The following is a 26,144-nucleotide window of genomic DNA, read 5'->3' on the forward strand; positions in this document are numbered from 1 at the left end:
CTCAGACCTTTCTTTCTTCAATCAGAGGTGAGCAGGCCCTCCAGATATTTCAGCCTGCAACTTTGATCAGTCCTAGTCAATTGTGAGGGTTCATGGGAGTTGTAGGTCAAAACATTTTTAAAACACCTGTCTTGAAGATGTAGGAAGAATCAAGAATGCCTAATTAGCCTCAGTCAACAGTGTCCAGCATGTATAGAGCTGAAGGCTGGTATTACCTGGTAAGCAAGGTTGGGAAAGAGAGAAAGCAAAGCAGCATTGGGGTCAGGCAGCATCCAGCAGAGGAAGATGGGATGGCCAGCAGGCAAGGAAAGAAATGCAGCAATGTCCTGGGGATGAGAATGGAGCAACCAGGAGATGGCAGGGATGAGGAAGCAGGGTGGAGTAGGGCTTGAGAGGGGTGTTGCACACACACACACACAGACACACAGAGCAAGAGGATGGGATGCACATGAGAATGCAGGCTGCACACATGTGTACACAGGTAAAAGATCCAGTAAAATGAATTTGCATAATCTTTACACAGGATTCTTTTACAAATCACCGTAGAGTCACCTCTGATCATGGATTGAACTGGAAAACGGATCATTGACTCAGCAGTTTTCAGTGCCACACTGGTACAAAAATACAGATCTGAGACATGGATTCTTGTATTTTTAGAAGGGCTCCCCTCCCCAAACCACTTTCAACCATAGGACACCTCTATGTCCATAGATGTTCCATCAGTATCCTGTCTAAAAATCATGAAGTTCCGGAAGTATTCATCCTATAGATGAACTGACTTTGTGCCTTGGCAAGAACCAGACCATTTTTGGTGGGGTTTTTTACTGTGCTCTACAAATCCTAACCAGGGATGTGCATCAGATTTGGCCTGAGCCAAATCAAGCCCCTTATGATAGTTTCTGGTGTTTTCTCAGGCAAAGTTGTACCCTAGTCAAAAGCAGACAGTTTCCAAATTGGTTCAAGCAGAATTGGGCTGTTTCCCGAAGCACCAAATTAGTACATCTCTAACACTAACATCTAATTTTGATGTGATTGTGTGGGAGGGCCATTGTGAAAATCATGCAAATCCAAGGGGTTCAATTTAGTTTTATCGGATCCAGCTCTTATCCAGAGCCCTTCAAAAAACAAAGCAGAGGTGCTAGTGACTGGGGTAGAGGGAGTGGGATGCCCATAGCACTCCCAAAATTCCTGTGGGCCCAGAAAGAAAATGGGGAAGCTGCTGAGTCCTGCAGCATCTGTGTCATGCCAAAATGTTTCCTAACCAAGCAACTCCTTTGTGTAAAATAAATAAATCTAATATGCAGTGGCATATTGAAAATACATGCTCCAAATTGTTCCTTTGTAGATATGGAACAGCATACACTTGGGTTCCTATGGAATAGACTTTGCATTGTACGATCAGTTATGTTTCTGAACTCCATTCGATATCAAAATTAGATTATTTCAATTTTAGGTAACATATGTTCTGTTTAACAGTGTATTACAATGCATTGTAAACCATACTGGATTTTTAAAAAACTTTAAGCATAATGCCAACTTCCTTGGAAATGCACGTTTGCTTAATTGTTTTAAAATACCATGTCTTTCCCAGTGGTGTAGTGGAGGGAGAATGCAGGGCAGCACAGCTCTGGGACTTTTTCACAACCAGAGCAATGAAACCATCTGCTGAAAGACCAGGATAATTGACAGGCCTGCCTTGCCTTGGTAAGTGAATGAGGCGATAACAAGGCATTCAAGTTTTACTATTGTTTGTGACAAATTAGCATACAAGAAGTCAGAGAATTAGGAAAACGAAGGAGTTGGATACCCCTTTTCAATGGAGGCTGGTGGCTCCGATGTCAGTGTGATGAATCTGCTCCAGGTTTTAGTTGGAATTCTAAAGGAGCTATGCAAGCTTCCTTGCACTGACTGGTTCTGACTGAAACCTGGAGCAGATTCATCATCCCACTGGCATCTGGAGCCTCCACAGCTCCTTTTCTTTGATGTAATTCGCATTTCACTCCAGTAGGTCTTCTCCCCCATGTTGCAGAGTAAAAGCTAAAAGCACAAGTAGACATGAAAACAATTTTATTGGACAGTTTCTAGCAAGTAAACAAATCAGAGCATCCACTCATAGTTACATGCTCTCATATTACAATGCCCCCAAACCACAGTCGGATTAATGATTAATACTGTCAGTCCTACTGTACAAAAGAGTCTTGATTTGGTTGAAGTCTAAAGGTTGTGATGTTGTCATAGTTGCCTCTTGACTAGCATTGGTTTTGTCATTGGAGTTGCTGATGCACATGGAAATAATATATTTAGATAGCATTTCTGCAGTTTATCCTGTACCTTTAATATAGTGCAGTGTAATGAACCCTGTCAATCTTGGACATTTGAGTACTGCCATTTTAATGGGCAAAAATCATTCAGGAGGCAGGACTGGATAAACTACGTTCATGAACACACAGCCTCAGGCTAGGAACTAACCAATACTCTTTTCTTTAATGGAATTTTATTTTATTTTTTAAAATAAAGTTAAAAATAAAGAGCAATAAAGAACATGCGATATAACACAATCACTAAAAGGGACTCACAGATTATAATTAGTATTTCATGGATATGCTTGTGAGATAAGTAGAGTAAAACAGTCTAAAGAGAAGTTCACTGTCTAATGGAAGATATAAAGCATATATAAAGGGGGGGTTGTTAGTCACGAGTCAAACACACCCCAAAATACAGGTTGTCTGTACTTGACACAACTTTGATCAGAAGTCAAATGCGTTATACGCTTTAACCTGTTGGGTGTTTTACTGTGGTTTTAATTTTTGTGAACCGCCCAGAGAGCTTCGGCTATTGGGCGGTATAAAAATGTAATAAATAAATAAATAAAATAAATAAGTCTGAAGGGCTTCCACATTAAAAAAAATAGAAACAATGGTGCCATAATATCTTATTTAAAATTAAGATTTTAACCACCACTCATATCTGATGAGCCAATTCCAAGAATAATAACATTTCTGCTTGGCACTTCTTCTTGGGTAGATTTGACCAAGATCTTAAGGAAATGCCCCAGAAAAAAATATCTTTTTATTAGTAGTTGGAGGCGAGAGACTTTACTGCCTAAACAACAAAAGATTCCATCTAAAAGAAAGCAGGCTAGCATTGCTGACTCCCCAAAGTGGAGGCTTGATCATTGTAAATGAAATCTAATTATGTCAGTCTGGATGCTAGCATGTCAATTCATCACAGCTATCAATATTATCCTCATAGAGTGGCCACATGTCCTTTTTATGGAGGACAGTCCTCAATTTGAAGGTCTGTCAGATGACAGTCCTCAAGTTGAAAGACTATCCAGTTTGAGTCCAGTTGAAGGATAAAAACCCATGAGAAGGGAGAGCAGGGCCTAGAAGTTACCCCAAAGCAGCAGACTGAGCAGGTCACTGGTCACAAACTTCCCCATTAGGGTGAGATGTCTTTCTATTGAAATTATAGTAATGATTTATGAATGTGCATACATACATAGAATCATAGAATAGCAGAGTTGGAAGGGGCCTACAAGGCCATCGAGTCCAACCCCCTGCTCAATGCAGGAATCCACCCTAATGTATATTAACATATGCAAATATCATGCAAATAACATTCGTTCCCCTCTTTTGTATAAGTAGCCACGCTAGCTTAAAGTTACCTTCTGAATTTGTGTCCACAAATTGAGTCCACATGTTTAGCCACTATTCTGCATTAGATCACCATTGGAAGAATCACATTTGAGTGCTGATTACCTCCACGCTTTTTTTTTTTAAAAAAGTATTGCTTCCACAGATCACCAGCTATCTCCAGGAGCTGGGGAGGCTTTCTTTCTTCAGTCTCCCCTTTAAATCATCTTCTCTGTGTAGATAAAAACAGATGTAGGCCTCACCTATGGTTCATGATTTAATTTGTTGTTGTTGTTTATTCGTTCAGTCGTTTCCGACTCTTCGTGACTTAATGGACCAGCCCACGCCAGAGCTTTCTGTCAGCCGTTGCCACCCCTAGCTCCCCCAAGGTCAAGTCTGTCACCTCCAGAATATCATCCATCCATCTTGCCCTTGGTCGGCCCCTCTTCCTTTTGCCTTCCACTTTCCCTAGCATCGGCCTCTTCTCCAGGGTATCCTGTCTTCTCATTATGTGGCCAAAGTACTTCAGTTTTGCCTTTAATACCATTCCCTCAAGTGAGCAGTCTGGCTTTATTTCCTGGAGTATGGACTGGTTTGATCTTCTTGCAGTCCAAGGCACTCTCAGAATTTTCCTCCAACACCACAGTTCAAAAGCATCTATCTTCCTTCGCTCAGCCTTCCTTATGGTCCAGCTCTCGCAGCCATAGGTTACTACGGGGAATACCATTGCTTTAACTATGCGGACCTTTGTTGTCAGTGTGGTGTCTCTGCTCTTAACTATTTTATCAAGATTTGTCATTGCTCTCCTCCCAAGAAGTAAACGTCTTCTGATTTCCTGGCTGCAGTCAGCGTCTGCAGTAATCTTTGCGCCCAGAAATACAAATTCTGTCACTGCCTCCACGTTTTCTCCCTCTATTTGCCAGTTATCAATCAAGCTGGTTGCCATAATCTTGGCTTTTTTGAGGGTTAGGGTTAGATATTTATTGCTTTATAGTGTATGTTTTTATTTGTATGCTGCTCTGAGATCTTAATGATATAGGGCGGGATATAAATGTTTTAAATAAATAAATGTTGCTGATAAGGGTGTTTGCTCCAAGTACTTGCCCTCAGCCCTATCGCCCAAAGTGGCAGCTACTGACCATGTGCTGAAGCTGTGATCAGAGAAGTAAATGGAAGAAGATGTGCAATCTCTGAGGTTATTTCAGCTGTTCTTGTATCGTAAGAAGTAGAATGGTGACAGGCAATGAGTAAATACCTGATGGAACGCCTCTCCCGACATGAACCTACCCGTACACTGCGCTCAACATCTAAGGTCCTCCTCCGAATGCCTACGCCGAGGGAAGCTCGGAGGATGGCAACAAGGGAGAGGGCCTTCTCAGTGGTTGCCCCCCGACTGTGGAATGATCTTCCCGATAAGGCTCGCCTGGCGCCAACGTTATTATCTTTTCGGCGCCAGGTCAAGACCTTTCTCTTCTCCCAGGCATTTTAACAGCATTTAATAACGTTAAGTTTGTTTTAATGGACCCCAGAATTGTTGTTTTAAATGAATACTGTTGTTGTTTTTATACTGTTTTTATGTTTTAAAAAAAAATTGTATACTTTTAATGTCTACTATTTTTAATTGTTGTAAACCGCCCAGAGAGCTTCGGCTGGGGGGCGGTATATAAATGTAAATAAATAAATAAATAAATAAATGCTTCTATTTTCAAAATAGTAATAGTGCACATGTATTGCTTGTAGGAAAATAACCAGCTACCACTGACCCTGGTATCTACTCATGGGCTCTTTAGTGGTACTCATCAGAAGCCAGCTCGTGTTTTTTTTTTTCTTATTTTAGTTGCATCTTGGCCCCGCTCGTCATCCTGACACAAAGAGAATGTCGCCATGAAGAACCTCGACGGCAAGCCTTCTCTGTAACAGCACCCACCCTCTGGAAAACCCTTTCTCGTGTGGTTCGGGAGGCGGAAAATGTAGTAACTTTTAAACACCTCCTAAAAACATATCTTTTAAAACAAGCCTTCCCTGGACTGTAATGTATTCTGGTTTTATGTGATTTTAAAGTTTTAAACTGGATTTTATGGTTTTAGTTGTAAACTGCCCAGAGAGTAATAAATAAATAATCTTCTGTCCTGTAGGCATTCTGTTTTACTTTTGAGATTTTCACCCTTCCATGTGGCTCCACAGAAAACTCAGCAGCAAGACATAGAACATGTGAATAAGAATAAGGAAAGATGAAAATCAAGAGAGCAGTGTCAACAAAACAGCACAAAGTGTCAGGGGCAAAACCATTTTTTTTTGGTAAAAAATGTACCCAAACGAACAAAAAAATACACATAAGCAAAGTATGATACTGCCAGGTTTTTGTTAATACAAATGTAGCCTGAATGAATAACTTCTGTGAATGGATGGTGTGGATTCAGCTGGGAGAGCCTGTCCCCCACCTTGAGGGGTGGGCTATTTAAAGACCTGTGTGCCCTGATGGGAGGGCAGAAAAGGTGAAGCCTGGGTCAAGGTCCTCGAACCACTGGCTCCTCAAGAGGCCACCAATAGACTGAAAGAACTCTGATTATTATCATTAGCATCATCTTGAATCTAAGAGGCCGTTTTCTACTGCATTGGACCTTTGATCCATCCAGCCCAGTGTTGTTGACTGAACCTGGGCCCTGTTGTATGCAAAACATGTACTCTGTCACTGAACTATGGCCCCTGGGAGTGTTTGCATTTTAAAGTGTGAACTGCCTTGAGGCCATTGACAGAAGCATGGTGTCTAGAAAGCTCTTGAGTTTAGCTCCTAATTCACAGTTCCTTGAGCTCTCCATTCCCAGAAATGATATTAGCAGGCTTGGGATTCTAATATTGTCCTTAGCATAACAACATAGATGTTGTTTCTATATGTTGTTTCTTCCTACAAACAATTGCATAAAATGTGAGTGGGCTAACAGGTGAAATGGAAGCATTATCAAGGAAACAGTCTATATCAGGTGTGGGGAACCTGTAGCCCCTCAGAAGTTGTTGGACTTCCAACTCCTGTCAGTCATAGCCAGCATGGCCAATGGTCTGTTGTAGTCCAACAACTTCTAGAGGGCCATAGGTTCCTCTCCCTGATCTATACCATGGGAATAATTATTTACACACAGGAGAAAATGAAGGAAAAATCATGACAGAATTGCATGTAGTTAGAAATAAAATCTTACAGGACCAGTGATTTCTCTCCCTCAAAGGATTGTGTGGATAAATTCCTGCACTGGTGCTTTGACCTAGAAGGATTTTGTAAAAGTATCCTAATAATACAGGGGAAGTCAACATCTACCAGGAAGAGTTTTTATTCAGAAGTTTTTGCTGGATAGCCAATGTGGTGTAGGTGTTAGAGTGTTGGACTGGGATTCTGGAGATCTGGGTTCGAGTTGCCAATTGGCCGTGAAGTTCACTGGGTCACTTTGAGCCAGTCACTGACTCTCAGCCTAACCTATATCACAGGGTTGTTGTGAAGATAAAATGGAGAGGAGAGGTATCATGTAAGCCACCTTGGGTTCCTTGGAAAAGGAAGAAAGGGGGCATTCAAGCAGCAGCTGGACAGCCATCTGTCAGGTATGCTTTAAGGTGGATTCCTTCACTGAGCAGGGGGTTGGACTTGATGGCCTTATAGCACCCTTCCAACTCTACTATGATTCTATGATATAAATGTAATAAACAAATAATTTGGTCAAGAAATTATTGCCTTAGCTGAATGCTTGGGGCCGCTGAGAATAGCAGGAGGTTCTTTCACATGCTTTAAAACTATTTTTAAAATATAATTACAGTCTTCATGCCCATATAGAACTTGGTTCATTTGGTTTTAGATTTGATTTTCCTGTTTTCTTATTGCTTTCTTTATTAGAAGGGGTGTGTTGTCTCTGTGTTTTTGATTTCATACCTGGTGAAATCCACACAATGTATTTGCAGAGCTAGGGAACCTCTGGGTGGGTGGGTGGCTTTTTGGTCTTTTCTGATTGGGACACTGGAATTTGGTCATGTGGCATGTGCTGTAGAATGCACATCATAGTGGAGCTTGCACATTGATATTCTGCACTGGAGGGACAACCATAGACAGAGGACAGGTATGCCAAGGTACACAGTGCATGTCCGGGGTGAATGGCTCGCAGTGCCCTGCCGGACCGGGACGAACACAGTGAGATGGCTGGGAAAAGAAGCGGTGAAGCGTTATATGAAAAATAAGCCGGATAATGGAGGATTTGCTTCGGTGGAAGAAGTACAATTCTATGTTCGCCGTTGCAAAGGTCTTGGATTGCTGGATCATGATGATACTTTGGAGGATGCCCTAGAAGACAATGAGTTTGTGGAAGTTGGTAAGTAAGCCGCAAACCACAAGCATGAATGTTGCTGTGCTTGCAAATATTAAGGAGAAGTTCCAGAAAGGGAACGATGGCAGGAAAAAATCAAAACATGTTGAACGTGTGTTAAGGGAAGTCCGTCTCTTTTTCCTCGGAAACTGGGACTTGCAAGTGTGCAGTATTTCAGCCATAGTTATTTCTAAACATCTGAAGGCATTTTCACTAGGGATGCTAAGCACAGTATTGGCGGTTTTTCTGTGCGTGGACTGAAGGGAAAAAAAGACATTTTGGTCCAAATATCTTTTGGATTAAAACGGATTATTGTGTGGTGTTTTTGAAACCACATTAACTACAACATCCCAGACTTCAACTGCAACAAAAATGTAAAAAACACACAAATATTTGCTAGAATTCATCCTTTGTTATCTCTCTTCCCTGTTTCCAATTAACTATCAAACTTGTCTTTTTGGCTTCATTTGTAAAGTATCAAGAATAGGCACTGATGATTTGTGTAAATAATAAATCAACAGCATTCAGGCCTTGTGTACATGTTGTTTACCTCTGATTTCTATTTTAAAAAAAACGGGGAACAAAGAAGTGCAAAGAGATGTGGGTAAGTGAAGTAATGAGGTTAGGAGCTTAGCAAATGCTTAGCAAAATACATTTTTATTTATTCTGACTGCAAGATGTGGTCTTTTTCAGGGATAACCACAGAAGTGTGGGAAATGAATGTGTTCCCTTTTTCTTTCAGTGATACAAGGCGATGTGATGTCTCCAGACTTCATTCCATCGCAGCCAGAGGGTGTTTATTTGTATCCTTTTCCAATGGTGTATCGCTTTTGTTAAGCCTCACAAGTTAAGAATATTTAGTTTAGCACATCACCAGTCCTATACTCCAAACTGGGTACACAAGGGTAAATCGACTTGCAGTATATGTTTTCTTATGTGTTATTTCAGATATAGTAAATATCGAGAACCAGAACAGGTATGGAGCCATGATAATTTATGGAGAATTACTGAGGCTTGCATATAATGTTTGAATATGTTTGTTTCCCTGTCGTCATCCCCCCACATCCTTCTTCCCCCACCCCTTGGATACTGTATAGGTTGTAAGCCTGCAGGTAGAGATACTCTTGTTTTCTTAAACTTTCTACACTGTCTAGAAAATGTTAGTTGCTTAATTAAGGGCACTTCCAGACCAGTCAAAAGGCACTGTGCAGCTCCTCCATCTTTTCATCCATAATAGTTCTTTTCTGGTAAGAAAAATTACAGAAGAAGCAGTGGAGACTGTTGCCCCCGATGTCAGTGGGGCAGTGAATCAGCTCCAGGTTTCAGTCAGAACTCTAAAGTGGCTTCCAGTTCACACCTTGGTTCTAGCTGAAACCTGGAGTGGATATACCCACCCCACTTACTTCAGAGCCACCAGCTTCCACTGAGAAGACGTGGTGGGGAAACATGAAAGATGTTGTTTTTTGGAAGAGAAGATTGAGGGGAGACATGATAGCACTCTTCAAATAATTAAAAGGTTGTCACACAGAGGAAGGCCGGGATCTCTTCTCGATCATCCCAGAGTGCAAGACACGGAATAATGGACTCAAGTTACAGGAAGCCAGATTCTGGTTGGACATCAGGAAAAATTTCCTGACTGTTAGAGCAGTATGACAATATATAAGCCTGGTGTGGATGATGATGATGATGATGGTGATGATGATGATGATGTATAATGCTCTGTGCACTGTCTTGGGAATAAGCCCCATTGAACACAGTCAATGGGGCTTACTCCCATTGTACTACAGTACTCCCATTTGTACTACAGTTTGTGTAGTACAAACATGTCTGGGTTTGTACTACACAATAGTAGCCAAAAAGAACAATGTTTTCCTAATATTGCTTCCAGACGGAGGGCTCCTACCAGTCAGAAGGAATTATGTGGTTTTTCCATCTTTTTCTCTTTAACAAATTTTCTGTGAAGTAACAGAATAAGTAATGGAAGTTAAGTAATGGAAGTAACAGAATAAGATATAAAACCCACATCTGGAAGCACCCATGATTAGTTCTGTAGTAAATTCACCAATTCTTCAAATGCTGAAAAATGACTATTTCACTATAATGGTTCTCTTAGGACCCAAACCTGTGCATGTTTAGACAGACAAAAAGTCCTACAACTCCCAGCATGTCTGGCTGGGGGATGCTGGGGGTTGTAGGAGCTTTTTTCTTTCTAAACATGCATAGGATTGCACCTTAAGCAGTTCTTTTATCACAGGAAAGAGAATATGTGATATTCCTATTGTAGCATCAGTGCTATTTCCACATATTGGAGCATCTTAAACTTATACATGACACATCTCTTGCTCTAACACTGCTCTTTTGTACAGTATATTTCTTTAGATGGGAACAATTTGACAACAGAAGATTTGGTCAATCTAGGAAAGGGACTCTTTAAGATCAAGGTGAGTATCTGGAAATATTCCAACTCTAAATACCTGATTCTTCTGTCTGGCTATTATCAAAATAGAAAATAACTAAGGGCATTTCCCCCCCTTAGCTTACCCCTGAAGCAGAAACTAAAGTCAGGGAATCAAGAGAAGTTATTGAAAGTATTGTAAATGAACGGAGAGGTAATAAATAATTTCATTTCTAAAAACTAGGTGTGGGCAAGGGAGAATGTAATACATATAAACATGATAGTGGATGTTTAATTCCTCTTTTTTACTAAAGGTTTTTTTTTTAATGCTTCTTTCAGTTGTCTATGGAATCACTACAGGCTTTGGGAAGTTTGCACGAACTGTTATTCCAAACAGTAAGCTATGGTATGTCTCCTATGTTTCCTTTTAAAGTTTATAAAAGAAAACTGTAGAAAATAAGTCTGAATCATTTGAAGGTGAAGATGCTGTCTTTAATTTTTATTTTCTTTGCTCAATTTTAGCAATAAACATAAACTTCTGAATGTTGTTTGAACTAAATATATTGTTCTTTTCTCTACGAGGGAGCTTCAAGTGAATTTAGTCCGGTCACATTCAGCAGGTAATGAAGAGCTGATTTCCAAATGTTTTCCCACAATGATTACAGGCAGCACTGATAATCCTGAGGTGTTTGTTTATCCTTCCAGGTGTTGGGAAGCCTTTGATTCCAGAGAGATCTCGTATGCTTTTAGCTCTAAGGATCAATGTCCTTGCCAAAGGATACAGTGGAATTTCACTAGAAACTCTTCAGCAAGTAATCGAAGCATTTAATGGTAAAATGGCGAGAACTTTGCTGGGGTTTTGTGGGTTTCAGATTTCAGTGCAATAGTTGCTGCTTTGAAGGAGAGTAATCATTTCGAAGGGAAAGGAGCTCTCACCAAAGGGGGAAGTAGCCTTTATAAAAATATTGCTTTTTGTGCAAAAAATAAAAACAAAAATGATGAAGTGCAATTCCTCTCTCTTTCTTGGCAAGAGCTATGCAAAGAGAGAGAGGAGGGATTATATTCTGTATGGCACTGTACTTTTGTCTCCTTGAGAGCAAATCTTATGGTCCCGAGACAGCATCCCAGGGGCCATATGATTGTGTAGGAAGATCATAGGCAGATCTCCAATCTTGGAACAGTTTTCCTGACACCAGAGCCCTTATTTTAGTTTCGCCTAGCCACTGCAATGGTTTCTGAACTCATGGGGATAGGGGGAGAATGAGCATTTTGGCTGCATTCTGGTAAGTGATGAGGGAATGGCCATGGATCCAAAGAATCCTAAGCCCTCCAGCTTTCAACCACACCTCCATCCCCATCTCCATCAAGACCTCATCTATGGAATGATTTTTATTTCATTCATGGTTGGAAGAAAAATACTGTAATGTGTCATGTATAAGGTTTCCTCCAAGGAACCCAAGGCAGAGTACATAATCATCATCCTCTTCATTTTATCCTCACAACAACAACCCTGTGGGGTACATTGGGCTGAGAGTCTGTGACCAGCCCAAAGTCACCCAGTGAGTTTCCATGGCTGAGTGGGGACTAGAACCCGGATCTCCCAACTCCCGGTCCAACACTTTAGCCACTGCACCAAACTAGCATATATGGCAAAAAATTAAAAGTGATCCCCATGTTGCCATTTGAGATTCAAGGTGGGTTGTGGGTCTAAAAAAGTTGAAGGCTACTGTACTAAAAGTTTTGTGGTGGTGGGGAACTGGAGATACCACTCTAGCTCACTGCAGAATCTCAGAAGGAAGGGTGATTTGTGGTATGTGTATTTTAAGGGGAAACGAACCCTAATAAGGCCTGTTTCTCTCCCCCAGCATCCTGCTTGCCTTACATTCCTGAGCAAGGGACTGTCGGGGCCAGTGGAGACTTAGCCCCTCTTTCCCATCTTGCTCTGGGACTCATAGGAGAAGGAAAGATGTGGTCCCCAAAGAGTGGATGGGCGGATGCAAAATATGTAAGATGGATCTAGAGGATGCTCTCCTAATCTCTTTGGGTTTGCTATAAATGATCCATTTGTGTATTCGTGGGAATTTAAGAGGAACAGGGAGAGGGGTGATTTGTGCATGGATTCATCATCTATAGAAATTTAGGTTTCTAATGGTATAATCCTGTCCCAATCTACTCAAAAGTAAGTCACACTGAGTTCACTGAGGCTTACTTCCAGGTAAGCGGGTATAGGATATCAGCCTTGAGGTGTTTTTTGTTTTGTTTTTAACAAAGAATATACTGTAGTTCTTGTGCAAAGAACAAGGCTAGATGTACAAAGTAAGTCAATAGCGGTAGCTTCTCCTGTCACCGCGCCATAATGATGAGAGAAGTTTTGTTGTCTGTCAAGCACCAGAGCACTCTTCAAGGAGCTTTCATCCTTTCCCTGTTCTGTTCCTCCACCCTAGTGCAATTTTGCATTTTAAACTCACTTAAACCTTAGCACCATCATGACTACAGGGATACAATGGAGTTTGTTTCTGTGCCTGCCACTCTCTAGATGGTCATAGGGAATGCACCACGGCTACTGCAAAATCCAGTGGAGGCTGGTGGCTATGATATCAGTAGGGGCAATGAATCCGCTCTAGGTTTCAGTCACCTTGGATAGTTTCGATAGCGAAACATCTTGGACAGTTCCTTTGGAGTTCTGAGTGAAACCTAGAGTGGATTCACTGCCCCAATGACTTCGAAGCCACCAGTCAAAATGCCATATTATGGGGCCACAAATTCCACAACTGAGGTGCAGCCACAGAGAAGGCCAGTTTGTGGTGCTGCATGAAGATGTCCAGAAGATCTTGCTAGTTTTGTAGCATGGTGGGATTACAAGTCCTATCCAGGGCATGCCCTTCTATTGTGCAAAGAGGTGCTCATGCTCCATTTTTGGGAGAGCCATTGCTCCTTATTGTTCCAGCGCAATACCAACCATAGTTCTAATTAAGACATGGCAGCTCCTATGCAAAACAAAGGATTTCTGTATTTCTAGTTTGTATGGAACTGGGGGTATCAAACAGAGCCGAAGCTGGAAAACACATCCTCATTTCTGCTGTAGCCTTCAGTGCTGCTCTTCTACTTCTCATTAGAGGGAAATTTCAAAATATTCCTAAGTAGAATGCAGAAAACATCAGTTTATGAAGAAGCTTTTCTCACTGAATAAGCATTATTGATACTGTGCCCTTCACAGGTGCTGGAAGCTCATGGGCTGAAGCCAATTACCTTGAAGCCAAAGGAGGTAACGAAATTGCCTATTTGTCTCTTAATCTTAGCAGTGGCCCGATAGGACAGTTAACTTATTATATAGCTAAATTATGTAATGGTGAGGTGTGTGTTTTTTAGTGAATCCTATAATTTGGATCCAACATAATATTGTAATATTAGGGAGATTCGGGTTCAAAACCCCACAAGCATTGGAGGGGAACAGATTAAGCAGTCTCTCCCCAGCCACCAAGCCACTTTTCTTCCTCTCAGTTGCAGTTTCCCCCAGTTTCCTTTGGGCTAAAGAAAAATGGAAGTGAGAAGAACCAATTGTCTGGTGTAATTTGAGAGGGAGGGACGCCCATGTGTCTTCATGCAGAGAGAGTCACTGAATATCAACACTTGCTGTTTCTTTGAAGGGTCTGGCTCTTATCAATGGAACACAAATGATTACCTCTCTAGGCTGTGAAGCCGTTGAAAGGGCCAGTGCAATTGCGAGACAAGCTGACATCGTGGCCGCCCTCACACTTGAAGTCCTGAAGGGCACAACAAGAGCCTTTGATACTGGTTGGTATTGATTCTTTTCTACAGGAAACATTTATTGTTTGCTTGTGGTTTCTTACAGCTGTTTAGGTGGGGTCTTTTTAGATGACATCCTGATGCTGCAGTTTCGCTTCTGTTTTTTCAGAGGACTTCCCTGTTTTTATTGTTTTCCTTGTTGTTCTTTTAGAACAGGGAAAATAGGGTATTATTTCTGACTATTTGTACTTGGGGGCTTTTCTGCATGAAGCTTTTAATCTACATCTTTACCAAGGCTTCTGCTTCAGGATTGTTTGCAGGATTAAAATCTGTTCCTTTATATGTTTCCCCGCCCTTCCCCCCCCCCCCAGGTTTTTTCTCTCTCTGCCTTTCTATAGGTTCCATTATATAAACACTAGGTAGTGCTGTAGTATAGTGGAATAGCACAATAACATGAGATTTCTATGGAGTTATAGAGACCATTAAATTAGGAAAAAGCAGTGGTAATAGCTACAAAGAATGTGAGAAGCCCTGAATGAGGATCCCATCATGTAAAGGACTTGCAAAGTACCATGAATGAGCAATCACCAGTGCACTATAAAAGCATTATATAGAAATGCTTTTGGTATTTGTGCTACTCCGCTATAGCATAGCTCCATCTAGAGATTCATGTAGGAAAACTTCATGTAGAAAAGCTCATTGAGTGATTTCACATGACATATTTAAATCTGAGGGATTTTGTTTGGTATTTCCCACATTTGTATGATGATGTCATACTCACTTTGATTGTTCAGTTATGAACATGCTCAGTTAAACTACGGAATTCCACAGGATGTAGCAATGGCCACCAATTTGGATGGCTTTAAAAGGGGACTGGACAAATTCCTGGAGAAGAAGGCTATCAATGGCTACTAATCTTGATGGCTATATATTATCTCCAGTATCACAGGCAGTATGCCTACATAGACCAATTACTGGGGAACATGAACATAAGAACATAAAAGAGCCATGCTAGATCAGATGAGGAGTCCATCTAGCCCAGCACTCTGTTCAGACAGTAGCCAACCAGCTGTTGATCAGGAACTTACAAGCAGGATGCAGGTGCAACAACACTCTCCCACCCATGTTTCCCAGCAAATGGTATATATAGGCTTACTGCTTCTGCTACTGGACGTAGCATGTGATTGGAAGAGTGCTGTTGCACTCATGTTCTACTGGATGGCTCCCATGGGAACAGGATGATGGGCCAGATGGACCCTTGGTCTGATCCAACATTGCTCTTCCTATGTTCTCAGAAAATATTAAACCCATCTTTTTTTTTTAGTGACTGCCATACCCACAGGAAAAGAGGTTGCTATGCTTCTTTAAAGACAAAAATGACAATTGGTGACTAATCATAGCTATAGTGTATAGTGGAACCCTATGTGATCAAAATAGCTCCATCTACATATTTATTTATTTAAAATTATTTGTACGCCATACATACAACAGCAGACTTGGAGGAAACCCAAGTTTTGTAGATGTATGAAACATCTTTAGAACTGACTGTTGCAGGCAGAGTGGGAGTGGGGTGTGGGGGACAGAAAACCATGGTAGGGGAAATGGAGTGCAGTGTCCTAGAACAGGGTATGGCTGGCTGGACCCTGGAACAGAACCACTCCACAGTGCAACATTTTGTTGCAGGTCCCAGTGGTATTGTATATTACTCAGATCACATTTGCTCAGAGGAAGAGGAAAATGCCAAGTAATTTGTGTTAAATGACAACATTTTAATGGACTATGACTTGGATTAAAATGTTTGCTTCCTGCTATATATTTCACATAACTGTAGTTTCAAGCTTTTTTAAAAAAAGGAACCAAAAGATGTTTTGTAGTGTTGTTTGCATAAGTGGAGGGGGAAGTGTTATGTCGTAACTCTTTGTCCTCATTTTAAAACAGATATTCATGCATTGCGACCACATCGTGGGCAGATTGAGGTGGCTTTTCGATTCAGGTCACTTTTAGACTCTGACCATCATCCCTCTGAAATAGCAGGTGAACAACCGTTAGGCTTCAATGGCGATACACACATTTGGCACATCCACATAGCAAAGAAACTGCTGCAAATTCTTTTCCAACTGAGAATCCCACGTTTGTTTATTCTAATAATGCCTTTTCCAGTCCTCACAATTACGGAAGAATTCTGTTGAAATCTTGGGCATGATTTACTGAAGGCACAAAAACCAAAGGCCTTGAGGCTGTATTCTAATGCTTCCCCCAAATGCACATTTCTGTTCTTCTGCAGAGCTTCCAGCATTGATCTAGTTACCACAAAGGCCTTTCTTACACTCTGGCCCACATTTCTGGTTTTAAGAACCCCACATATAGAAACGAGAATGCATTAAGCATATGCAAAGCAGGGCATACATTCTATATTTCTGAGCTTCTTAGCAATATGCAAGTCTTCTATTTAAAAGCAATTCTTGTAAAGGTATAAAATATACTGGTGATAAAACGCATTACATCTGTAAAGATACCTATATGAATCCAATGTTACAAACCTGAAAAAATATCCAAATTTGATATTCTAGCGCAAATCACATCTTTTGACTTTCTACCAGAGAGTTTTACTATTACTATGATAGCCTTGCTTTGTTATTGTTGTTGTTTTAACTTGTTGTGTTTTGCAGAATCTCATCGATTTTGTGACAGAGTACAAGATGCATATACATTGCGTTGCTGTCCTCAGGTAAAGATGGTTGCAAATTCATTCATTCATGAATAGCTGGGATCTCAGTGTGGTTTCTACATTAACAGAAGTTATCAGTGAGGTTAATTCACAAGTAAACCTGTGGATTTTTTAAAGCACTTTTGCTATAGAATGACTGGAGCTGCACAAATGCCCCTCGGATTTTCATTTTTATTTTAATATGTAGTAACACATGCATGAATGTGTTCATTTAGGGATTACATTTGTCAAGGGAGGCCACTGGAATCAGTTTAGGATAACCATTTCATATAACAATCACATTGATAATTATAGTGAATATTTTAACTCTAAAGAAAATCTGATACTCCAAAATTGCTCATTTCCAGCAAACTGAAAGGTTGCTGCTTCACAGACTGCAAATACAACAGGTAGAGTCTAGGAGTACCTGCAGTGTTTTTGTACTTGGTGAGAACAAAATCAGTCTTTTGTTGATCAACCTTTTCTGCATGCACATGGTTTGAGAAGACACGTTTAGCCTTCGAGCCTTGAGGCATGTACATGCAGTCTGAAAGAGAGATGAACCTCACATGTTACAAAGAACACCGCTGTGATTCCACTCATTTACACAAAACCTGAGCCAATATGAGGACAGTACTCCATTTGATAAGCAATGGTGGGGAGGCAAAGAAAGACAGAACATTTTCTTAAAATAAAATTGACTTAATTAAAAGATTGAATTATAAAGAAGCATGAAATGTGGCTAATGTCTGTCATTTCTTGCAGGTTCATGGTGTTGTGAATGACACAATAGCTTTTGTAAAGGACATAATCACCACAGAAATTAACAGTGCAACAGACAATCCTGTATCTTTTGAATGATTATGCTACCCGAGAAAAATATGTATTTCACTGCCCTTCAATAGCTCTGGTCAAAAATGTAACATGGACCTGTGCATTGAATCCTTCCTTTGAGAGCTTTCCTGGCAGAAGAGCTACTTAGAGGGGTGTTCCTGCATAGTTATATTGTGATCTGGGACATGCATCTATTCCCTAATGCATTTATGGATATTGTTGATTTGAAGTCTTATCTTTAAAGCCCTAAACCAGTATTCACCAAGCTGGTGCTTTCCAGATGCTGGCTGGGGATAATGGGACTTGTAGCCCCAAACATCTGGAGGGTAGCAGGTTGGGAGAGATTCACTAAATGGTTAAGGACCAAAATACCTAAAGAACCATCTCCTGTCCTCCCATATGAGCTTACCTACTCATTAAGATCTACTAAAGAAGGTCCTCTTTGTGTCCCATCAGTATAATTGAATAAATACAATAGTTTTATTTATTTATTGTTGTGGGCTTTGCTTATAATAATTTAATTTTAATGACAGTTCAATAATTTTAATAATAATTTCAATGATAGTCAAAGGTCTTTCTAAGCACTTCTTATTAATGCTGAAGTCTTAACTTGCCTTGAAAAGATGGTTTTTGCTGAGAGGAAGGAGACAATTTCTGGAGGGAATTTCCATGGTGAATACCCAGCCAAGGTAGTCAACTAAAATTTCTTCCCCTAAAATTTGCCACCATAAAATTGCGGTTTGGTTAAACATCCTAAATTAAAAATTATTTACCATGCAGGCTTTGGACTATCTTGCAATTGGCGTCCACGAACTTGCTGCAATTAGCGAACGGAGAATTGAACGACTCTGCAACCCGTCCCTCAGTGAGTTGCCAGCATTTTTAGTCACAGAAGGTGGTCTGAACTCTGGCTTCATGATTGCACATTGCACAGCAGCATCCCTGGGTAAGTACATGAAGGTCAAAGGGGCTTCCAGAGGATGACTTGGAAGTACACTGTTCTTAACACTCTTCTTGAGTTAGTTTCCAAATCAGTATCTGAATACTGTGTGTGTGAGAGAGAGAGAGAGAGAGAGATTGCCATGGTTTTAATCTCATTATTAAACTGTCTTGGGCCACAGTAATATGTTAATAAATCTCTTCCTTGCTGTCCTCCTTGCTTCTTACAAACACTGCAAAGTTAGTGACCATCTGCAGCTTGTGGTAGAACTTTGTACATGGAAAAGAAGCCATTATCGAGAGATTTTGTTCTGTATACAGAAGCTTTTCCTGATCACCCAAATGGCAGCTATTTGTATCACTGCTTCATGTATATCTTGTGCTAGAGAATCTTTTTTTTTCTTATTCATATCCTTTTGTACCTGGGCCATAGACTGCAAGTTCATATTGCATCAATATGACTCTCTCTTTTTTTTAAAGTGTCCTGTACATAGATCACACTCTTCTCGGTTATATAATTAAAACAATAAATATCTTATATAATGCAATACTATGCATATTAACTCAGAAGTAAGCCCTGCTGTGTTCAATTGGGCTATTTATTTATTCGTTTATTTATTACATATTTATACTGCCCAACACCCAAGGCTCTCTGGGCAGCTTACAATTAAATCTACGGTATACAAACATCAATATATAAAACTTTAAAAACTGTAAAAATGTTATATAAAACCAGAATAAGTTATAGTCCAGGGAAAGCTTGTCTAAAAAGATATGTTTTCAGGAGGCGTTTGAAGGATTACTCCCAGGTAAGTCTGTATATGGTATTGCAACCATATAATTAGTGTAGTGTGATGGCTAAAAAACGAAACTGTGAACCAATAAGTCCTTAGTTCAGTCTCACCTCTGCCAATGTAGGTAGCCTTAGGCAAGTCAACATTTTCTCAATCTCAACCCCTTCCCCATTTGGAATAGGGTTGTTGTAAGTATTGAGATAATGTACAGGAAGCTTTAAGAACATTAATAATGTTTTTACAGCCCTACTGGATTAGACTCGGGCTCCAACTAGCCCAGCATGCAGTTTCCATTGGTGGCTAGCCAGGTGCTTATGGGAAGCCCAAAAGCAGGGCATGCGGGCCATATCCCTCTCTGGCAGTGTGCATTTTTAGTGCCCTGAACACTGAAACAAATGCTGTATAAATGCTATGTATTGCTATTATGATGCTTATGATCTGCATAGAGTATTATGTCAAAGATCTCTCAAGGCTGGCTGTTATTTAAAGTGGGGACCTTGCTTCCATGATGGTTTGCCTTGGAGGGCACCACTTATTCCTACTGGACTTTTGCAGTTTCTGAGAATAAAGCCTTGTGCCACCCCTCTTCTGTGGATTCTCTTTCAACCAGTGCTGCTACAGAGGACCACGTATCCATGGGAGGATGGGCTGCAAGAAAGGCACTCAAAGTCATTGAGCACGTTGAGCAAGGTAAAGTCCGAGGCACTGGTTTTGCAGACACAACAAATCATAACAGCCTCTTCTCCTAAAGCTCACTTGGGTGTATCCCTGGAAATTAGTGGGATTTGCTTGCATTACTCATGCACATGCTTGGGGACAGAATGTCAAGATACCTGAGTCGTATCACAAAACCATTTAAGGGAGACGGGCGAGATCTACACCAAGTAGGATATAACACCATGAAAGCAGTTTGAAAACGGTATATGGAATGTATCATGGGCCCCAACAGTTGTCAGTGCATTTCAATGCTGCTGGAAAGCAGTAGTGTAGACCTTGCCTAGGCAGACCTTTCCGTGCAGCAGGAGAACGTGGTCTGCTTGAGGTGGTTCTATGAGGAGAGAAATAGCAAGAATGCAGCCAGATGAGGGGTTGAGCCACAGTCTGCCTTCTTTGGGCTGAAGGACTCCAGTCATAGAATGTGCCTTTGCCCAATTTGGGGGATCCCTTCCCCCCGGTACACACCACAACTCACCCCATCCAGCACAGGACCCAACATTTTCACTGTGTTTGTGTGTAGTGATAAGCTATGCTTGATCGGAGGCTGCTGCTGAGGCTAATTCAATTTTGCTAGTTTTTGATTTTCCTCATTTGCTGCTGCTTTGATGTGGGTGAGCTACCCTATTGCTGGATCTCTTAATATGAACTGTTGGATTAATTACTTAGTGTGGGTAAAAGATTCATAAAACTGTTTCACATGTCAGAGTCCTCCCAGGCTCGCAGTGGAGGTTGGTGGCTCCAATTCTGTTGGAGTTGTGAATGCATTCCAGGTTTTAGTCAGAATCAGCCAGAACTCTAAAGGAGCTATCCAAGGTGCTGAACCTATGTTGGCGATAGGGTGCAGCACTTTGGAGAGCTCCTTTAGAGTTCTGCCTGGTTCTGACTGAAACCCAGAATGGATTCACAGCCCCACCGAAATCGGAGCCACCAGCCTCCACTCCACATTCTCAAAATACCAGTTTGACTGTGTAAACTGCTCCTAAGATATCATCTATACCTGTTCTCTATCCCCTAACTGTTAGGGGTTTTATTATGTTTAGTAGCATATAAATAACACAAATAAATAAACAAGAGATAATCTCTACCTATTCTGTGTAACATTTTGAATGGCTTTGAAATAACTGAGACTTCAACATGGCCTTTCCTATTGTTTTTCTCCTTTAGTGTTGGCTGTAGAACTCCTTGCAGCCTGCCAGGGGATTGAGTTTCTACGCCCCCTGAGAACGACGACCCCATTGGAGAAAGTCTATGACCTTGTGCGCTCTGTTGTCAGGTCTGTCAAACAAACGCTTCTCCAGAGATTACAGCTTCTGAGAACATTGGCCAAATATTAACTGCTGCCACAACCACCCCTAGATTTAGGAGTTGTTCAATTTGTCTCCTTTCAGGCCTTGGATGAAAGATCGCTTCATGGCCCCAGACATTGAGGCAGCTCACAGACTGCTTGTGGATCAGAAGGCAAGTGTTCATGTTGGCAGTTCATGAAGACTGATGGGGAAACCCTTCTGTTATTTGCAAGTCCATGTATAGGTCTAGCTAGTTATTACATAATGGCTGTACCCTCATGTGCATGTCAATAACTTGGTTCTATGAAAAAGATTTTATTTATGTATTCTATCAAAACTGAATCTGCTGCTCTCAAGGAACTTAGACCTGAGGAATACATATCTTCACAAAACTTGCTCAGCAGAAGAAATTGTAGCTCAGTATGTGAGGGGAAGCAGTCAGCGCCTGTGAGAAAGTGAGAGAAGGTATGGATGATCATGGCTGGGGAAGTGATCCATATTTATTTATTTATTTCATATATGACAAGAAAATTAAAAAGAAGCAGTAAGACCATAAATACAATAAATCAGCAGAACAATAAAACCAAATGTTAACATCAGAACCAAATAACGTTAAAACAGTATCTTAGAAAAGCATCAATAAATAAAATGATCCTCACCTGGTGAGACTTCTGGGGAGAATGTTCCAAAAATAGGGTGTCACCACTGAAGAGGCCCTTCTTAGGACACCACCCACCGCACCTCTGATGGCAGGGGGACCTGAAGAAGGACCCCTGAGGAAGAACTCAACATGTGGGCAGGTTTATGAGGGAGCAAGCAGCCCTTGAGATATTCTTGTCTTCAGCCATAAGGGGGTTTAAAGGTAAAAACCAATACTATGACTTGTGCTTTGGAGCGGAGTAGAAACAAGTGAAGGTGGTGTTTTGGTGTGTGTGTTTTTTAAAGACTGGTAAGCAAGTGAAGCATTTATTATTTATTTATTTATTTATTTATTTATTTATTTATTTAAAAATCCTACTTTGCCCTTCTAATGAGAAGGCATTGCTTGATGCCTTCTCATTAGGGTGGCGTGGGGTGAGGCTTCCAACAGTTAAAAATAATAATCACACAATCATACTGAAAGAATACGCAATATAAATACCACAGAAACAGGTGCAGTAAGCATATCATCAACACTTTTCAATTTTAAAAAACCAAGTTACATTGTATATATCAGGTCCCAATCCATGTGGGGTGCAGCGCTGAGGGAAAAGGTGAGTCTGCATGAGACCTATGTTCTGGCATGAAGTTTATCATAAAGATAATTAGAAAGTCTTGTCTTTTGTTATTCTGTGTAGAAATTGTTTTGTGTTGAAAAAGAACATGCAGCACATCAGTCATCTTGTTAGAATTCATGTTTGAGTCCTTTCCAACAGTTTTCTTATGCAAAGTACCACTTTTATATAGTTTCCATCAAGTAACTGTCCGTGAGTGGGTGTGGGTGTTAGGGTTGAAAGCAGACATGACAGCAGTCAGACTGCAGCTTCCAGTGGTCTGTTCAGCGTTTGTTTCCAAAAGTGAATAACCACAAAATGTGGCTTCCTCTTTCTCTCCCACCCCCCCGCTCCCCCTGTGTTTGCTATAACAGAGCTGCAAAGGATCGATGTACACTGGCTGCACATCAGTCCTCCTTTGAAAACAGCTATCTGATGTGACCACAGGACCTGCTTTAGGCAGTCATATGTACATTTTTTCCTGCATACAGTAGTTCCTGTCAATTTCTAACATTGCATGGAACAATCCTATTGATTGTTCCCTCAGTGCTCATAAACCTCTGAACCCGGAAGCTTATGAGTATCCAATGCAGAGCAGAAAGTACCTTTGCTGCATTTCCCATTCTGCATTTCAGCAAGACGGGTCCCCCCACTCATCTAGCTGGGGTGTATCAGAGGGGGAGGGGGAGAAAGGAGGCTGGGAGGCCTTGAGATAATGCACAAGCTGGCCTCTCCAGTCTCCTCCCCAACCTGCCCATTGAAATGCCCCCTGTACCTACTCTCCAAGGTAACTTTTGCAACCTTGGAGAGGCATCTGCCATGGTTCTTTCTGTGCTGGCTGTGAAGGAGAGGGAGCGAGGTGCCTGGAGCACGGATGCTCAACTCTGAGGTTGGAGCGCTGTGTCTGACCTGAGAGCTGGAAATCCGAAATATCCTATGCCCCCACCCCAGATGCTGTCTAGGGGCCATAGGATTGCTACTGGGCTTGGAGGTATGGGAGTTGCCATTCAACACATCTGGAAGACACCACGTTAGGGAAGCCTGCTCTTCTGTATTGCCCAGTGGTGTAGTGGTCAATTTTGAAGTGCAGGCACTCATTAGGACAGTCCCCATAGCCATGCTGCCAAGAAGAGGCCAACATTGCACATGGCTGTGTTGATCCATATCAACAAACCAGTTCTAGGAGTTTTCATCTGCTAGGAGCAGGTTCTTTGTAAAGCCAATGGGTCTTAACTGCCCATTCAGGACCCAGGCACACCTTGGATATTTGGTCCAAATTGTGGCTGAGTTTCAAATTCATTTGTTGCCTTTGTTTCTGAGAGTGTCATCACACAGGGGAAAATCACGATTGCTTACCGTCGCTTCTCCACCTGCGTGTTTGTCCCTCATTACTTCCTCTTTCGAAAGATGAAGTAAACAACGTGCACGTGGCCCATTCAGTGGGCTGTTTTGATTGCGCTGCTTCTCCTGCACACAGCACAGTACTCACATGCCATCATCCCTGTCCTGCACTCATCTCGCCCCTCCCCCCCCCAGGTTGCATTTTATTATGCGAGGAAAGTCTGAATTGTTTTACCCTTTTGCTTTTTCCTTTGTTGGGGGCATGTGCTAATGGAGTCTTGATAAGGAAAGGGGAGAGCAGGGCAGTTCTCCTCCTCCAGCACAGTCATTGTAGGGACTTGTTAGTCAGTTGAATGGACTTTTTAGTGCTCCAACCGCACCGCACCCCTCATTGCCCAAAGAAACGGAGACCAGATAAAACCTTTAATTGCTAGATAACAAAGCCGGGGCAGGGGGAGAGCCCACGTCCATCAGAATACCACAACGAATGAACTGGAGGAGGAGTGGAAGAGCAAACAAGCGAAAACCCACATGAAAGGGACCGTGTGTGAGGGAGCCCTTGCCGTGCTTATGAAATGGAGATAAAAAAAAACCTCAGAGACAAACCAGAGGGGGGGAAATAGGTCTGATGGAGCTCTGACTCTCTTCCTTTCTCTCCTGCCTCTAGGTTTGGGAAGTAGCTGAACCATACATTGAAAAATACAGAAGGGAGCACATTCCGGAGTTCAGACCCATCTCTCCCACTGCGTTTTCCTTAGCAGCAAGCAAAAACACTTTACACCATCATCATAGCGACTCCGAAGAATATGATGAACAGTGAAAGCAATTAACCTCAATACTTCAGCTACTGGATAATGTTGTGTTTGCTTGTTTTTAATTCCCATGGTCTGTACTACATTTCAAAGGCATTGAAGAATCAAGTCGAAAGCTGGAAATATTAATGGGTATTGAGAAAGTGCTGGAAAAGTTTGAACATTTTACAATGGGGTCACTTTTGACAAAAAGAATAAGACCATATTTTTAGCTGTAGCGTGAAATGAATAGGGGGTGGCAGAGTGGCATGCAAACCTGTGTAGATATACCTCATTTGTGACTATAAGGTTAATGCCAAGCTGGAATTTAGCCAACTAAAAAGAGAAAACTCTTTTAATTTAAAAATAAATCTAATTTTGCAATCTTTACCAAGACTCATGTGCCAGTCTTTTCAGTGATGCCTTGTAGAACTGGTATATTAAAAGGAAAAAAAGTTTTAAACTCAAATTCTAGAGTTCTATGTATTGCACGAAGGGAGGAGATCAATTTTGCCAAAGCTGAATGTAATTCGACAGTTCTGTGAAATTTGCAGGCTAGAAGTTCTCCCGTAGAAGGAAGATCCTTACAAAGAAATGCCACAGTGCTCAACATACCTTCTGTTATCCTTCTTTATTCTTGCATTGACATCTGAACATGTGGGCTAGCTGCAAACACACAAGCAGCAACAGAAATGGAAACAAAAAAAAAAACAGAGACAAGGATTGTTTTGGAAGGCAGGGGGTGGTTAAAATAAACATAACAGGCAGTCCTATAATCAAAAACAGGCTCAAGGTCCTTCCAACTTTAACCTTGAGGCTGTGAAAGCTGCAGGATTGTAGGAGGGAGCTCTTGTGCCAGTCCAATAACATCAGAGGATCCAATCTACCTAGGAATTGCTCAGGCCTGTAAAATTGGAACACCACCAGCATGAGGATGAACTATAGCAGGGCTCTTCCTGCATGATCTGTGTTAATTTGGTCTTGTTCAACTTCAGAACTTTCACTAAATGGTTTCTAAATACCTTGGTGGGTAACTATTAAGCTAAATCTAACCAGGCAAACATCACCATAGGGAAAAATGTAAACTGAAAACTTTTTAATGCTTACTTTTTTAAAAGAAAAAAAATACAAAATTAAAGAACATAGCAGGGTGGTTATATGAGCGTTAGAACCGTTCTCTGTGATTATAGGCAAAGAGAATGTAACACAAATGTGAGATTAGCTGCAAGAATTGCAATTGACAAAGCTGGCACTACAAATGTAGCTAGCAAGGGAACAACTGGAGCTTCTAAGGTTGCGATGACTCCTCCTTCTTCACCTCCTCCTTACTACTTGTGGCTTAACACTAAACTAAAACATGGTAAA

The 26,144-nt window shown here is 41.2% G+C and overlaps 2 protein-coding genes across 3 annotated transcripts in view; one reads left to right on the forward strand and one right to left on the reverse strand.

Moving 5' to 3' along the window:
* The window catches only part of ELK3 (ETS transcription factor ELK3), a 409,974-nt gene that overhangs the window by 94,827 nt on the left and 289,003 nt on the right, over nt 1-26,144 (reverse strand). The window lies entirely within an intron of this gene.
* Nucleotides 7,664-25,169, forward strand: HAL (histidine ammonia-lyase). 2 transcript variants are annotated; one of them, XM_063133749.1, is made up of 20 exons: nt 7,669-7,981; nt 8,718-8,778; nt 8,924-8,951; nt 10,342-10,416; nt 10,512-10,584; nt 10,710-10,776; nt 10,953-10,990; nt 11,076-11,201; nt 12,236-12,375; nt 13,588-13,635; nt 14,018-14,165; nt 16,056-16,151; nt 16,787-16,845; nt 17,590-17,670; nt 18,282-18,347; nt 18,439-18,604; nt 19,947-20,081; nt 21,273-21,381; nt 21,497-21,566; nt 24,656-25,169. In XM_063133749.1, the coding sequence occupies exons 1-20, from the start codon at nt 7,735-7,737 to the stop codon at nt 24,806-24,808; spliced, it is 1,986 nt and encodes a 661-aa protein (XP_062989819.1). In that variant the 5' UTR covers nt 7,669-7,734; the 3' UTR covers nt 24,809-25,169. The 2 variants fall into 2 exon arrangements, with proteins under 2 accessions (XP_062989820.1, XP_062989819.1); XM_063133750.1 differs by lacking the exons at nt 21,497-21,566; nt 24,656-25,169 and having other exon boundaries at nt 7,664-7,981; nt 20,002-20,081; nt 21,273-21,357.

Source organism: Elgaria multicarinata, chromosome 9 (genome assembly GCF_023053635.1).
Source record: "Elgaria multicarinata webbii isolate HBS135686 ecotype San Diego chromosome 9, rElgMul1.1.pri, whole genome shotgun sequence".
Classification (NCBI taxonomy): Eukaryota; Metazoa; Chordata; class Lepidosauria; order Squamata; family Anguidae; genus Elgaria; species Elgaria multicarinata.